The sequence below is a fragment of the Erinaceus europaeus genome, chromosome 9, assembly GCF_950295315.1.
Source record: "Erinaceus europaeus chromosome 9, mEriEur2.1, whole genome shotgun sequence".
Taxonomy (NCBI): Eukaryota; Metazoa; Chordata; class Mammalia; order Eulipotyphla; family Erinaceidae; genus Erinaceus; species Erinaceus europaeus.
The window spans coordinates 15,949,202-15,964,382 of NC_080170.1; the positions used below are offsets into that span (position 1 = coordinate 15,949,202).

Consider the following 15,181-nt stretch of genomic DNA (forward strand, 5'->3'; position numbering starts at 1 on the left):
TTCTACAAGTGTTTTAATTGCTTTTATGGAGGAGAGATTTTTTGAAAAGGCTATTTTACCATTTTTAATAAATTGTCTATAAATTATTTAAGAATATTGAACCAGCCTTGAATTCCTAGGGTAGAAGAAGTCCCTTTTTAAAGGCATGTTATTCTCTCTACATATCACAGGAGTCAATGTGAGATTAGTGACTGTTTTTGCATTCATGCTCATTAGGATTTGGGTTTGTAGTTTTCTTACATTATCTTTGTTAGATTTTGGTAGCAGGATTACTTTTGGAAATACTGGAAATGTTCCCTTTTCTTCTGTTTTCTGCAAGAGATTATTTAGAACCTATGTTATCTTTATACTTACTTTAATTTTATTGTTAGTTACTTCATTGACCAAGTTGATGAGCGCACTGGCAGAGAAAATTTTCTTTCGGGAAATTTAAATGAAAAAAATTTTATGTGTTATTATGAAGCTATACCAGGAAATATGCCACCTACTGGGTTAGTTTCGATAGTTGCTTTATCAGATTTTTTTACTGTATGTGAACATACCATTTTCTTTTTTTTAATTTATTTTTTATTTAAGAAAGGATAAATTAACAAAACCATAGGGTAGAAGGGGTACAACTCCACACAATTCCCACCATCCAATCTCCATATCCCATCCCCTCCCCTGATAGCTTTCCCATTCTCTATCCCTCTGGGAGCATGGACCCAGGGTCATTGTGGGTTGCAGAAGGTGGAAGGTCTGGCTTCTGTAATTGCTTCCCCACTGAACATGGGCGTTGACTGGTCAGTCCATACTCCCAGTCTGCCTCTCTCTTTCCCTAGTAGGGTGCGTCTCTGGGGAAGTGGAGCTCCAGGACACATTGGTGGGGTCTTCAGTCCAGGGAAGCCTGGCCAGCATCCTGATGGCATCTGGAACCTGGTGGCTGAAAAGAGAGTTAACATACAAAGCCAAACAAATTGTTGAGCAGTCATGGACCCAAAAGTTGGAATAGTGGGTGGAGAGGAAGTGTTGGGGGGGTACTTGCTGCAAACTCTAGTGTACTTCTGCTTTCAGGTACATATTTTGCACTTGTTTATGGATACATGTGAATATATGCTCTCTCTCACAGAACCTGGTGTATATCTAGGTTTTGGGACTTTGTTAGAAAGTGATCCACCTGGGATAGAATTAGAGAATGCTATGAAAGGAAAGGTCTCACCCGAATAATGAAGCTGAAGGGTTGTCATTCCATACCTGAAGTCTCTGGACACAGTCTGAGCTGAAGCATGTTGAGGTGGCAATCGTTGCGTTGATTAGGTTGCGATCGGCTGATGCAATATTATTTGATATGGATTGGGAGAGGCATGCGGCAAAGTGGGCCCTATCCTAAGGTTCCAGGACTGGGAGAAATATAGGCTCTATAGTGGAAATGTGAGGTTCCTGCTGTCTTAGGGTTCAAAAAGACAGTGGATAGTTAATGTTATCATCACATTATTTGGTAATTGGGTTAACTTTGAAAAGTCCTTTTGTTAGGGTTTGCTGTATAGTACCCAGTATCTTGTAAATAGCTGTGCCACTGGTTGCCTCTGATCTACTTGGTCTAGGCTTTTGAGAGAGTCCGCATATCAAATACACAGCCTATATATTAAGAAGACTCAGTCTGTGTTTTAAAAACTTCAAGACATACAATTAATTTTTTCCCTCTCATATTAATTAACTAGTGATTTATATGACTACACTTTACTGGGAGTGTACATAAACACCATTCCCACTACCAAAAGACTGTGTCCCATCCCACCCACCCACCCCCACACCCACCGGCCCAGGAAGCCGCATGTCTACCTTGCTTTATCAGATTTTTTTACTGTATGTGAACATACCATTTTCAATATTCCTCTATTGCCCTTTTGTGTCAGGAGTATCTATGGTGATTTTCCTTGTTTCATTACTGTTGTCATTAATTTGTCTTCTCTGTTTTTACTAACCCACCTAGAGGTTTGTTACTTTTATCAAATATTTTCAAATAACCAGATATAGATCTCATCTATTTTTTAAAACAATTTTACTGGTTTACATTCTTTTTTAAAAAAAGATTTTATTTATATATTTATAGGAAATATAGGAGGAAAGAGAGAGAGAGAAAGAGAGAGAGAGAGAGAGAGAGAGAGAGAGAGAGAGAGAGAGAGAGGAGAAAGAGAAAGAACCAGACATCACTCTTGTACATGTGCTGCTAGGGATTGAACTCAGGACCTCATGGTTGAAAATCCAATGCTTTATCCACTGTACCACCTCCTGGACCACCACTGGTTTACATTCTTACCTTTGTTATTTTATTCCTTCTGCTTACTTGCTCTAGATTTATATTGTTAGTTTTATAGGATAAACACATAGATGTTTCATTTTTACCAGAGCACTGCTCACCTCTGGTTTATGGTGGTGCAGGGGATTGAACATGGGTCTTTGGAGCCTCAGGCATGAGACTCTCTTTGCATAACCATTATGCTATCTACCCCCCCCCCATTGAAATCTTTCTAATGGAAATATTCAGTACCAGAAATTTCCATCTGTGTGCTCTTTAACTTAATTCACTCTTGTTCAATTTAAAATACTTCCTTTTTCCCTCTCTTTTAAATCACCACCAGGGTTATTGCTGGGACTTGGTGCCTGCATGGTTAATCTACCCCTCCTGGCAGCCATTTTTTCCTTCATCTCCTCCTCTTCTTCCTCCTTTTTCTTTCTGATAGGACAAAGAGAAATTAAGAGGGAGGGAGGGGGGAAGAGATAGAGAAGGAGACAGAAAGAGACACCTGTAGACTTGTTTCATCACTTGTGAAACTTCTGCCCCTGCAGATGGGGACCAGGGGCTTTAACCCAGGTCCTGTACACAGTAGTATGTGCATTCAGCAGAGTGAACCACAGTGTACTCATCAAAATGTTTGCTATTTCCTTTGAGATTTCTTTCTAGATTATGACACTATACAGAAGTGTGTTGTTTCATGTCAAGTGTTTAGAGATATTACTACTATCTTTCTGTTACTGATTTCTGTTTTAGAAAGAGAACACACTTTTTGTTTTTTCAGTTTCCCCCCGCAAATCATTTTTATTTGTGACCAGTAGTGGTTTGCAAGATTACAGTGACGGTTGCATACCACATACACTGTACATTTCTGTGCCCCCCATATTCCCAATAATAACAACCATAGTTCTTATAAAGTCTTAGAGGCAGTTTGTTTGCTTCTTTTTTTTTTTTAAGTTCATTTTTTTCAGTTCTCTGGATGTCACATATAAATGAAACTATCCAGTAGTTGTCTTTTAACTCCTTACTTATTTCTCTAAGCATAGTAATTTCCATTACTATTACTATTAGCACCCATTTTGTCCCAAAAAAGTAAGCATTGCAGATCAGTATTGGAGTATATATCCCTTAACTTCTTCTTTTAAAAAATATATATTTTTTATTTATTAATGAGAAAGCTAGGAGAGAAAGAACCAGACATCACTCTGGTACACATGCTGCTGGGGATTGAATTTGGGACTTCGTACTTGGGAGTTCATTGCTTTATCCACTGCACCACCCCCCAGACCACACTACCCCATTTACTTCTTTATACAGTCATCAGTTAGTGGTCATTAGACTGCTTCCACATTTTGGCTGTTGTGAATAATGAAGCTATAAACATAGGGATGATAGATATGTCCCTTAGGATTAGTGTTTGCATGTCCTTTGGATAAATACCCAAGGGTGGTATTGCTGGGTCATAAGGTAATTTCATTTTTATTTATTTAAAGACTCTCCATACAGTCTTTCAAAGGGCTTGCATGAGCTTGTATTCTTGCCAACAGTGTAACAGAGCTCCTTTTATTTTTTTCTATAACACCTGCTATTTTCTGTCTTGTTGATGTTGGACATTATCACAGGTGTGAAGTAGAATTTCAGTGTAGTTTCAATTTGCTATTCTCTAATGATAACTGAAGTGGAGCATTTCTTCATATGTCTGTGGGCCAAGTGTGTCTTTTCTTTATAAAATTGTCTATCCAGTTCTTCGGCCCACTTTTGTTATTGGGTTATTGTTTCTCTTTTGTTGAGCTGTACCAGTTCTTTACAGAAATTTGATATCAGTTGCTTGTCAGAGTGTGATGTGCAAATTTCTCCTCCTGTTTACTGGGTTGCCTGGATATCTTTGTGTAGTTTGCTTTCCATGTGTAGAAAATTTTTGGCTTGATGTAGTTCCATGTATTTAATCTGATTTTCATTTCACATGCCCATGGGGTTGAATCTTTAAGTACATCTTGATGTGAAGGTTCTGAAATGTTGCACAGATATTTTCCTTCCTTCCTTCCTTCCTTCTTATTCTTTTTTTGTTTTGTTTTGTTTTTACCAGAACAATGTTCAGCTCTGCCTTATGGTGGTACAGGGAATTGAACCTAGGACTTCGGAGCCTCAGGCATGAGAGTCTCTTTGCATAACCATTATGTTATCTACCCCTACCCTCACAGATGTTTTCTTCTATATATTTTATAGTTTCAGATCTAATATCCAGGTCTTTGATCCTTTGATTTTGGTGCATGGTGTTAAGTGATGGTCTGGATTCATTTTTCTACATGTGGCTGTCCAGTTTTCCCAGCATCATTTGTTAAAGAGGCCTTCTTTTCCCCATAGAACAGTTTTGACCCCTTTGTTATATATCAAGTGAGCATATATGTGTGGTTTTATTTCTGGCTTTGATTCTGTTCCATTGATTCAAGTGTTCATTTTTATTCAGGCATCACACTAAAAAATTATCTTTCTTTACTTCCTGGATAGAGAAAGCTAGAAATTGAGAGGATACAAGGAGATAGAGAGGGAGAGTGGAAGAGAGATAGCTGCACCATTGCTTCACCACTCACAAAAAGCTTTCCTCCTGCAGGTGGGGACTGAACCCGTCCAGGGCCTTGAACCCGGGTCCTTGAGCACTGTAATATGTGTGGTTAGCCAGGTGTGCCACCACCAGCCTCCAAGCATCACACTTTAAAAAAAAAATTATTTATTTCCTTTTGTTGTCCTTGTTGTTTTATTGTTGTAGTTATTATTCTTGTTGTTATTGATGTCATCATTGTTGGATAGGACAGAGAGAAATGGAGAGAGGAGGGGAACTCTAGTCTAATTCTGTTTTGAAAACAGAACATACTTTGTGTTATTTCAATTTGTAAAAATGTCTTTTGTGAAGTACCATCTGTACTATGTTGGTAAATTTTCCATATATTCCTGAGAGGAATGTATATTTTGCTATTGTTGTGTAGTGTGTATTTTTATTTATGTCTTATAATCTGTGTATTTAGAATATTTTTTATTTTATGTAATACTTGGCATGTATGAATTCATGCCTAATATTTCAGTATTTGTTTCTACTCTGCTCTTTCTTTGTTCATCTTTCTTACTATTCATGTTGTGTGTGTATGTGTGTGTGTGTGTGTAATATTTGTGATGCTTTTAGTATTCCATTTTAATTTGTCTATTATAATTTAGTGTATATATATGTGTGTGTGTGTGTATATATATATATATATATATATATATATATATATATATATATATTTTTTTTTTTTTTTTACCAGAGCACTGATCAGATGTGGCTTATGGTGGTACAGGGGATTAAACCTGGGACTTCAGAGCCTCAGGCATGAAAGTCTCTTGCATAACCAATATGCTATCTATCCCTTACTGATTTTATGTATATTGTTGTGTGGTGACCTAAAAATTGCACAAAATTTATATCTTTATCATTTACTGGGAATCAATACTTCAGTTAATATGCGTGTGTATAGACCAAAATTATGCCTCCTTTTGTTTGGATAATTATGACATTATAGTTAATTATCAATGTCAGTAGTCTCAATTATATAGCATCTAATGACCTGAAAATGATTGAGATGGGAGGCTTGATATTCTGAGAACTAACCTGAACCCAGCTATAAGTCCTCTAAGTAAATAGTTTTCTGTACAGAAGTTGGAAATAAGGTAGGATTGTGATTAAAGAATACTGGCTTTGGATACAGAAGGTCCAGCCTTATCAGTCCTGTAACCTTGACTTTGTGTATCATTTTCTGTCCCCAGTGCCCAAGGTGGTGTTTGCCAAGGAGCAGCAGGCACGCAGTGAGGTGCAGGCTGAAGCCGGGGCCAGCGCCACACTGAGCTGTGAGGTGGCCCAGACCCAGACAGAAGTGACATGGTACAAGGATGGGAAGAAGCTGAGTTCCAGCTCTAGAGTGCGTGTGGAGGCCCAGGGCTGCTCAAGGAGGCTGGTGGTGCAGCAGGCAGGGAAGGCAGATGCTGGGGAGTACAGCTGTGAGGCCGGGGGCCAGAAGGTCTCCTTCCACCTGGATGTCAAAGGTTAGTTCTTTGAGGGTGCTAAGGTACCCTGTTTGCAGCTGATGATGGAATTGGCTTTTTGCCCAACTGTATCTCACCTCAGTCATCCTCCTATCCTCCTACCTTCCCTATCTGTGCCGATAGTCGAGTAAGGAAACTGAACCAGCAGGGATGTGTTTCTTTCTTTCTTCCTTTTAAACATTTACTTATGAAATAAAAAATATCAATAAGACCATAGGATAAGAGGGGTACAATTCCACACAATTTCTACTACCAGAGTACTACCATATCCCGTCCTCTCCCTTGAAAGCTTTCTTATTCTTTTTTTTAAAGTTTTTTTAAAGTTTTTTTTGTTATCTTTATTTATATTGGATACAGAAAGCCAGAAATTGAGAGTGGGGGGGTGGCAGAGCGAGACAGACACCTGCAGCCCTACTTCACCACTTGTGAAGCTTCCCCCCTGCCGGTGGGGACCAGGGCTCAAACACAACTTTCCTATTCTTTTTTTAAAAAATATTTCATTTATTTATTGCCTTTTGTTGCTTTGTTTTATTGTTGTAGTTATTGTTGTTGTTGATGATGTCATTGTTGTTGGATAGGACAGAGAGAAATGGAAAGAGGAGGGGAAGACAGAGAGAAGGAGAGAAAGACAGACACCTGCAGACCTGCTTCACTGCCTGTGAAGTGACTCCCCTGCAGATGGGGAGCCAGGGGCTAGAACCAGGATCCTTAGGCCAGTCCTTGCGCTTTGCGCCACCTGCGCTTAGCCCACTGCACTACCGCCTGACTCCCCCAGCTTTCCTATTCTTTAACTCTCTGGGAACATGGACCCAGATCACTAGGGGGTGCAGAAGTTGGAAGGTCTGGCTTCTGTAATTGCTTCTCTGCTGAACATGGGCATTGGCAGGTCGATCCATACAAGGATAGTGTGTTTCTAGTACCTTGGGTTATTTTTGCTCAGGATATTACACAGGTGAAAGTTTTCAATATAGCTCAGAATCTTCTGAGTGTTCCTTGGTATCTGGGACTCTGGCTGTACCCTGTACCTGGATTCTGAGGTTGACCAGGTGTCTCTATGGGTAGGTGAACTTCCTTCTGTCAGCTGTCTTGGCAGCTGCCAGATGCCCTTCCCCATGTCATGTCAGGACATTAATACTCAAAATCTGGCAAGGAAAAGAGAAGAACTAAAATTATAAGCAACTCAGTTGTAAACATCAAGGTTATAGTCCTAACCATCTGCCTCTAGAAGAGCCCTCCTGAGCTGAGTTAGAGTGTACAGGGGACATGTGACTTATGCTACAAAGGAGGTTGGATTTATTCTAGCCACACAGCTAGTGGTGAGCCTGGGAAGTCCCTGTCTTCTGCATCCATCTCCAGGTCTTCTGTCCCCAAGTCTTGCCTTCCTGTTTTAGATGGTGTCTGACCCCATGTTTCCCTCCCTCTGTCCCCAGAGCCCAAGGTGGTGTTTGCCAAGGAGCAGCAGGCACGCAGTGAGGTGCGGGCTGAGGCGGGGGCCAGTGCCACACTGAACTGTCAGGTTTCCCAGGCCCAGACGGAAGTGACATGGTACAAGGATGGGAAGAAGCTGAGTTCCAGCTCCAAAGTGCGTGTGGAGGCCCAGGGCTGCTCAAGGAGGCTGGTGGTGCAGCAGGCGGGGAAGGCAGATGCTGGGGAGTACAGCTGTGAGGCCGGGGGCCAGAAGGTCTCCTTCTGCCTGGATGTCAAAGGTCAGTTCTTTGGAGGTGCTAAGTTAGCTTTGTTTGCAGCTGATGATGGAATTGGCCCTTTCTACTCCATTTCTAACCTCTGCCATCTTTCCACTCTCCCACCTCCCGTGTTCCTGTCCATAGCTGAGTAGGAGTCTGGTCCACATGGTGTCAGCAGAAGGCATAGTGTATTCCTACATCTCCTGGGTGGTGTTTCCACACAGCAGTGCACAGTCTTACTTTCCTAGCAGTGATCAGAGCTTTCTGAGTGTTCCTTGGTGTCTGGGACTCTTTCTGTACCCTGTACCTGGGTGCTGAGGCTGGCCACAGGTTTCTATGGGCAGGTGAACTTCCTTCTGTCAGCTATCTTGGCAGCTGCCAGTTGCCGTTCTCCATGCCATTGTCAGGACATTAATATTCAAAGTCTGTCAAGGAAAGGAAGAAGAACTAAAATTACAGGCAACTCAAATGTAAACACCAAGGTTAAAATCCTAACCATCTCCCTCTAGAAGAGCCCTCATGGGGCCAGGAGGTGGCGCACCTGTTTCAGCGCACATGTCAGAAGAGCCCTCCTGAGCTGAGTCAGAGTGTACAGGGGACATGTGACTTATGCTACAAGGGAGGTGGGATTTATTCTAGCCACACAGCTAGTGCTGAGCCTGGGAAGTTCCCTGTCCCCTGCCTCCCTGTGTAGGCCTTCTGTCCCCAAGAGCTGCCTTCATGCCTTAGATGGTGTCTGACCCCTTGTGTCCCTCCCTCTCTGTCCCTAGAACCCAAGGTGGTGTTTGCCAAGGAGCAGCAGGCATGCAGTGAGGTCCAGGCTGAAGCTGGGACCAGCGCCACATTTAGCTGTGAGGTGGCCCAGACCCAGACAGAGGTGACATGGTACAAGGATGGAAAGAAGCTGAGTTCCAGCTCCAGAGTGCGTGTGGAGGCCCAGGGCTGCTCGAGGAGGCTGGTGGTGCAGCAGGCGGGGAAGGCAGATGCTGGGGAGTACAGCTGTGAGGCCGGGGGCCAGAAGATCTCCTTCTGCCTGGATATCAAAGGTCAGTTCTTGGGGAAGTAGTCTATGTTAGCCTATTTGGAGATCATGATGGACAATCTTAAAACTTCAAGAGACCTCTGGATACTCTGTACTAGACAGTCTCTTCATACCTCCTTCCCTGATTTCTGGCCTAGGAGGCTTGATGGAAAGGGTCTGTTTAAAAGTGGGCTATTTCTGTAAATCTCAAGTGATATTTATATGCAGTAATGTTAGGAGAAGTGTTTGTGGCCTGTGTCTGAAGTCCTTATGGTGTTCTGTGGTGTCTGCAATCTAAATCTACTTCACACCTCAGGGTTCTGAGGTAGGCTAGTTATCTTTCACCTGAGGTATATGACTTCTTCCATATATTATCACCTTGTTTCTTTTTTTTGTTTGTTTGTTTGTTTTTTAAAATATTTTATTTATTTCTTTTTTTTTATATTTAAGAAAGGATTAATTAACAAAACCATAGGGTAGGAGGGGTACAACTCCACACAATTCCCACCGCCCAATCTCCATATCCCACCCCCTCCCCCGATAGCTTTCCCATTCTCTATCCCTCTGGGAGCATGGACCCAGGGTCATTGAGGGTTGCAGAAGGTAGAAGGTCTGGCTTCTGTAATTGCTTCCTCGCTGAACATGGGCGTTGACTGGTTGGTCCATACTCCCAGTCTGCCTCTCTCTTTCCCTAGTAGGATGGGTCTCTGGGGAAGCTGAGCTCCAGGACACACTGGTGGTGTCTTCAATCCAGGGAAGTCTGGCCGGCATCCTGATGACACCTGGAACCTGGTGACTGAAAAGAGAGTTAACATACAAAGCCAAACAAATTGTTGAGCAATCATGGACCCAAAGCTTGGAAAAGTGGAGAGGAAGTATTAGGGAGGTACTCACTGCAAACTCTAGTATACTTCTGCTTTCTTACTTTGGTGCCATACTCCAAACTCAGTCAATTTCTGCTTTGCGTTTCTACTTCTTTTTTTTTTTTTTTTTTACATGCATAACATTCCCCAGATTCCCATTTAGCAATACAACCCCCACTATTTCATTCATCATTTTTCATGGACCTGTATTCTCCCCACCCACCCACCCCAGAGTCTTTTACTTTGGTGTAATACTCCAATTCCATTTCAGGTTCGACTTGTGTTTTCTTTTCTAATCTTGTTTTTCAACTTCGGCCTGAGAGTGAGATCATCCCATATTCATCCTTCTGTTTCTGACTTATTTCACTCAACATGATTTTTTCAAGGTCCATCCAAGATCGGCTGAAAACGGTGAAGTCACCATTTTTTACAGCTGAGTAGTATTCCATTGTGTATATATACCACTACTTGCTCAGCCACTCATCTGTTGTTGGACACCTGGGTTGCTTCCAGGTTTTGGCTATTACAAATTGTGCTGCCAAGAACATATGTGTACACAGATTTTTTTGGATGGATGTGTTGGGTTCCTTAGGATATATCCCCAGGAGGGGAATTGCAGGGTCATAGGGTAGGTCCATTTCTAGCCTTCTGAGAGTTCTCCAGACTGTTCTCCACAGAGTTTGGACCAATTGACATTCCCACCAGCAGTGCAGGAGGGTTCCTTTGACCCCACATCCTCTCCAGCATTTGCTGCTGTTACCTTTTCTGATGTGTGACATTCTCACAGGAGTGAAGTGATATCTCATTGTTGTCTTGATTTGCATTTCTCTGACAATCAGAGACTTGGAGCATTTTTTCATGTGTTTCTCGGCCTTTTGGATCTCTTCTGTGGTGAATATTCTGTCCAATTCCTCCCCCCATTTTTGGATGGGGTTATTTGTTGTCTTGTTGTTGAGTCTGGTAAGCTCTTTATATATGTTGGTTATTAAACTCTTATCTGATGTATGGCATGTAAAGATCTTCTCCCATTCTGTGAGGGGTCTCTTGATTTGGGTAGTGGTTTCTTTTGCTGTGAAGAAGCTTTTTAATTTGATGTAGTCCCATAGGTTTATACTTGCCTTAGTCTTCCTTGTAATTGGATTCGTTTCATTGAAAATGTCTTTAAAATTTATGCGGAAAAAAGTTCTTCCAATATTTTCCTCTAAGTATCTGATAGTTTCTGGTCTAACATCCAAGTCCTTGATCCACTTGGAATTTACTTTTGTATTTGGTGAAATACAGTGATTCAGCTTCATTCTTCTGCATGTTTCAACCCATTGTTTCCAACACCATTTGTTGAAGAGACTCTGCTTTCCCCATGTAATAGTCTGGGCCCCTTTGTCAAAGATTAGATGTCCATAGGTGTGGGGCCTCATTTCTGGGCTCTCAATTCTATTCCACTGGTCAGTGTGTCTGTTCATGTTCCAGTACCAAGCAGTTTTGATGACAATGGCCCTATAATATAGTTTGAGATCTGGCAGTGTGATGCCTCCGGTTCTGTTCTTTTTTCTCAAGATTGTTTTGGCAATTCTAGGTCTTTTCTGGTTCCAGATAAACATTTGTAGCATTTGTTCTATTCTCCTAAAAAATGTGCTTGGGATCTTGATGGGGATAGCATTAAATTTGTAGATGGCTCTGGGTAATATATTCATTTTGATGATGTTAATTCTTCCAACCCATGAGCATGGAATATCTTTCCACTTCTTTGTGTCTTTTTCAATTTCTTTGAGTAGTGACTCATAATTTTCAGTATACAAGTCTTTCACTTCTTTGGTTAGGTTTATTCCTAGATATTTTATTGTTTTTGTTGCTATAGAAAAAGGAAACTGATTTCTGGATTTCAATTTCTTCTAACTTAGTATTTGCATAGAGGAATGCCACTGACTTTTGAATGTTAATTTTATAGCCTGACACATTACTGTATTGCCTGATGATTTCCAAAAGCTTCTTGCTAGATTCCTTAGGTTTTTCCATGTATAGTATCATGTCATCTGCAAATAAGGAGAGTTTGACTTCTTCTCTTCCAATCTGTATTCCTTTAATTCCTTGCTCCTGCCTGATTGCTATGGCAAGAACTTCCAACACTATGTTGAATAGTAATGGTGATAGTGGGCAGCCCTGTCTAGTACCTGATCTGAGGGGAAATGCTTCCAGTTTTTCACCATTGAGTATGATGTTGGCTGTAGGTTTGCTATATATAGACTCCACTATCTTCAGGAATTTTCCATCTATTCCTATTTTTTGTAGTGTTTTGATCATAAAGGGATGTTGTATTTTGTCAAAGGCTTTCTCTGCATCTATTGATATGACCATGTGGTTTTTGGTCTTGCTTTTGTTGATGTGGTGGATCACATTGATTGATTTACGTATATTAAACCAACCTTGCATGCCTGGGATAAACCCCACTTGGTCATGATGAACAATCTTTTTGATATACTGCTGTATCCGGTTGGCTAGAATTTTGTTCAATATTTTCGCATCTATGTTCATCAGAGATATTGGTCTGTAGTTTTCTTTTTTGGTTGTGTCCCTGTCTGCTTTTGGTATCAGGGTGATGTTGGCTTCATAGAAGCTGGCAGGGAGTATTCCAGTGTCTTCAATCTTCTGGAAGACTTTTAAAAGTAGAGGTATTAGTTCTTCTTTGAAAGTTTTGTAGAATTCATTTGTAAAACCATCTGGTCCAGGACTTTTATTTTTGGGAAGATTTTTGATAACTGTTTCAATTTCATTAGCTGTGATGGGCCTGTTCATGTTATCCACTTCCTCTTTACTTAGTTTTGGAAGTTGGTAGGTATCTAGGAAATCATTCATTTCTTCCAGGTTCTCTAACTTGGTGGCATATAGTTGTTCATAGAAGCCTCGCATGATATGTTGAATTTCTGCAGTGTCTGTTGTGATATCTCCTCTTTCATTTACTATCCGATTTATTTGGGTCTTCTCCCTTTTTTGTTTTGTGAGTCTGGCTAAAGGTTTGTCGATTTTGTTTACTCTTTCGAAGAACCAACATTTACTTTCATTGATCTTTTGTATGGTTTTCCTATTCTCAATGTTATTTATTTCTGCCCTAACTTTAGTGATTTCTGTCCTTCTGGTTGCTTTAGGGTTCCTTTGTTGTTCTTCTTCTAGGTCTTTAAGATGTGCAATCAGGCTGTTTATTTGTGCCTTTTCTTGTTTCCTAATGTGTGCTTGTATAGCTATGAACTTCCCTCTTAGGACTGCTTTAGCTGTGTCCCAAATATTTTGATAGCTTGTGTCTTCATTTTCATTGAACTCTCGAAACATTTTAATTTCTTCCTTGATTTCCTCTTTGACCCAAAAGTTGTTAAGAAGTGTACTGTTGAGCTTCCACATTTTGGCACTGTTACTAATCTTTTGTTGATTGTTAAGTGTTAGTTTAATTCCACTGTGGTCTGAGAAGATGCTTGGGATGATTTCAGTGCTCTTGAATAGGCTGATGCTGTCTTTGTGGCCTAACATATGGTCTATCCTTGAGAATGATCTATGTGGATTTGAGTAAAATGTGTATTCCAGTTTCTTGGGATGAATGACTCTGAAAATGTCCAATAGTTCTAGTTTATCTATCTCTTCATTTAGCTCCCTTATGTCTTTAATGATTTTCTTCCTGGATGATCTGTCAAGTTGAGATAGTGGGGTGTTGAAGTCCCCTACTATGATTGTGTTACTGTTAATATATTGCTGTAGCTCTTTCAGTAGAAGTTTGATGTATTTAGATGGCTTCTCATTGGGTGCATAGATATTAATAATTGTTAAGTCCTCTTGATTGACTGATCCTCTGAGCATTAAGTAGTGTCCATTCCTATCTTTTTTAATCTTATGTATTTTAAAGTCTATCATGTCAGATATGAGAATAGCTGTTCCTGCCCTTTTTTGTGGGCCATTGGCTTGAATGATAGTTTTCCATCCTTTCACTTTAAGTCTGTGTTTGTCTTGTTGCGTTAGGTGAGTTTCCTGTAGACAACATATTGTTGGGTTGTGTTTTCTGATCCATCTTCCTACTCTGTGTCTTTTAATAGGTGAATTCAGGCCATTCACACTTATTGATATCAAAGATTGAAGATATTTTAACGCCATTCTTGTAGAGTTTTAGAGTGTTTTGATATATGTTCTATTTGTGGTGGTCTGGTTGTTTATAGGAAACCTTTCAGAACTTCTTTCAAGGCAGGCTTGGTGATGGTTGCTTCCTTCAACTGTTGCTTGTCTGAGAAGGTTTTGATGCTTCCATCTAGTCTGAATGACAATCTAGCAGGATATAATATTCTTGGCTGAAAGCCTTTCTCATTGAGCACTCGATAGATATCTTGCCATTCTCTTCTGGCCTGTAGTGTTTGTATGGAGAAGTCTGCTGCTAATCTTATGGGTTTTCCTTTGTAGGTGACTCTTTGTTTTTCTCTTGCAGCCTTGAGGATCCTTTCTTTATCCTTATTCCTTTCCAATCTAAGTATGACATGTCTTGGTGTCTGGGTTAATTCTGTTTGGGACCCTCTGGGCTTCTTGAATCTTTATGTCTTTGGTGTTGTCTAGACTAGAGAAATTTTCAGCTATTATGGCCTGGAGAACGCTTTCTTCCTCCCCTTCTCTTTCTTCCTCTGGTAAGCCAATAATGCGTATATTGTTTCTTTTGAAGTCATCCCATAGGACTCTGTTGTTGTTTTCAGCATCTCTTAATCTCTTTTTGAGATCTCTTACTTCTTCTTTAGTTGTCTCTAATTCATCCTCAATCTTGCTAATTCTGTCTTCAGCCTCATTGATTCTATTCTCTCTGCCCTCTACTGCTTTCTGGAGTTCATCTATTTTGTTGCCCTGCTCTGATACTGTTTTAGCTTGTTCAGCTAGTTGCCTTCTTAGCTCAGCAATTTCAGCTTTCAGCTCTCTAATAACCATGAGATTATTAGAATTTTCTTCCATATTCTCATTTGTTGTTCCTGCAGTTCTGATTACAATTTTTTCAAATTCTTTACTCACTCCTGTTATTATTTCCTTAGCTAATGTTTGGATGTTGAACTCGTTGTTTTGTGCTTCGCCCTCTGGAGGACTTTTAGCTGGACTCTTGTCCTGGTTCGAGTCTCCATTATTTTTTCTTGTTGTTTTAACCATTTTATATAAATTAACATTTTTTTCAATCCCTGAGTTGGAGTTCAGTGGTGTAAAAGCCTTTTTTTTTTCCCCTGTAGGCTATGGGAGCCTGAGGGCTTTTAAACTATCA

At 40.5% G+C, this 15,181-nt stretch overlaps 1 protein-coding gene across 1 annotated transcript in view; it reads left to right on the forward strand.

Moving 5' to 3' along the window:
• OBSCN (obscurin, cytoskeletal calmodulin and titin-interacting RhoGEF) overlaps positions 1 to 15,181 on the forward strand; it is a 124,256-nt gene that overhangs the window by 14,785 nt on the left and 94,290 nt on the right. Inside the window, exons 12-13 of the mRNA XM_060197425.1 lie at positions 6,074 to 6,349; positions 8,805 to 9,080. Of these exons, the coding sequence (XP_060053408.1) occupies positions 6,074 to 6,349; positions 8,805 to 9,080 (552 nt within the window). The remainder of the gene's footprint in view (positions 1 to 6,073; positions 6,350 to 8,804; positions 9,081 to 15,181) is intronic.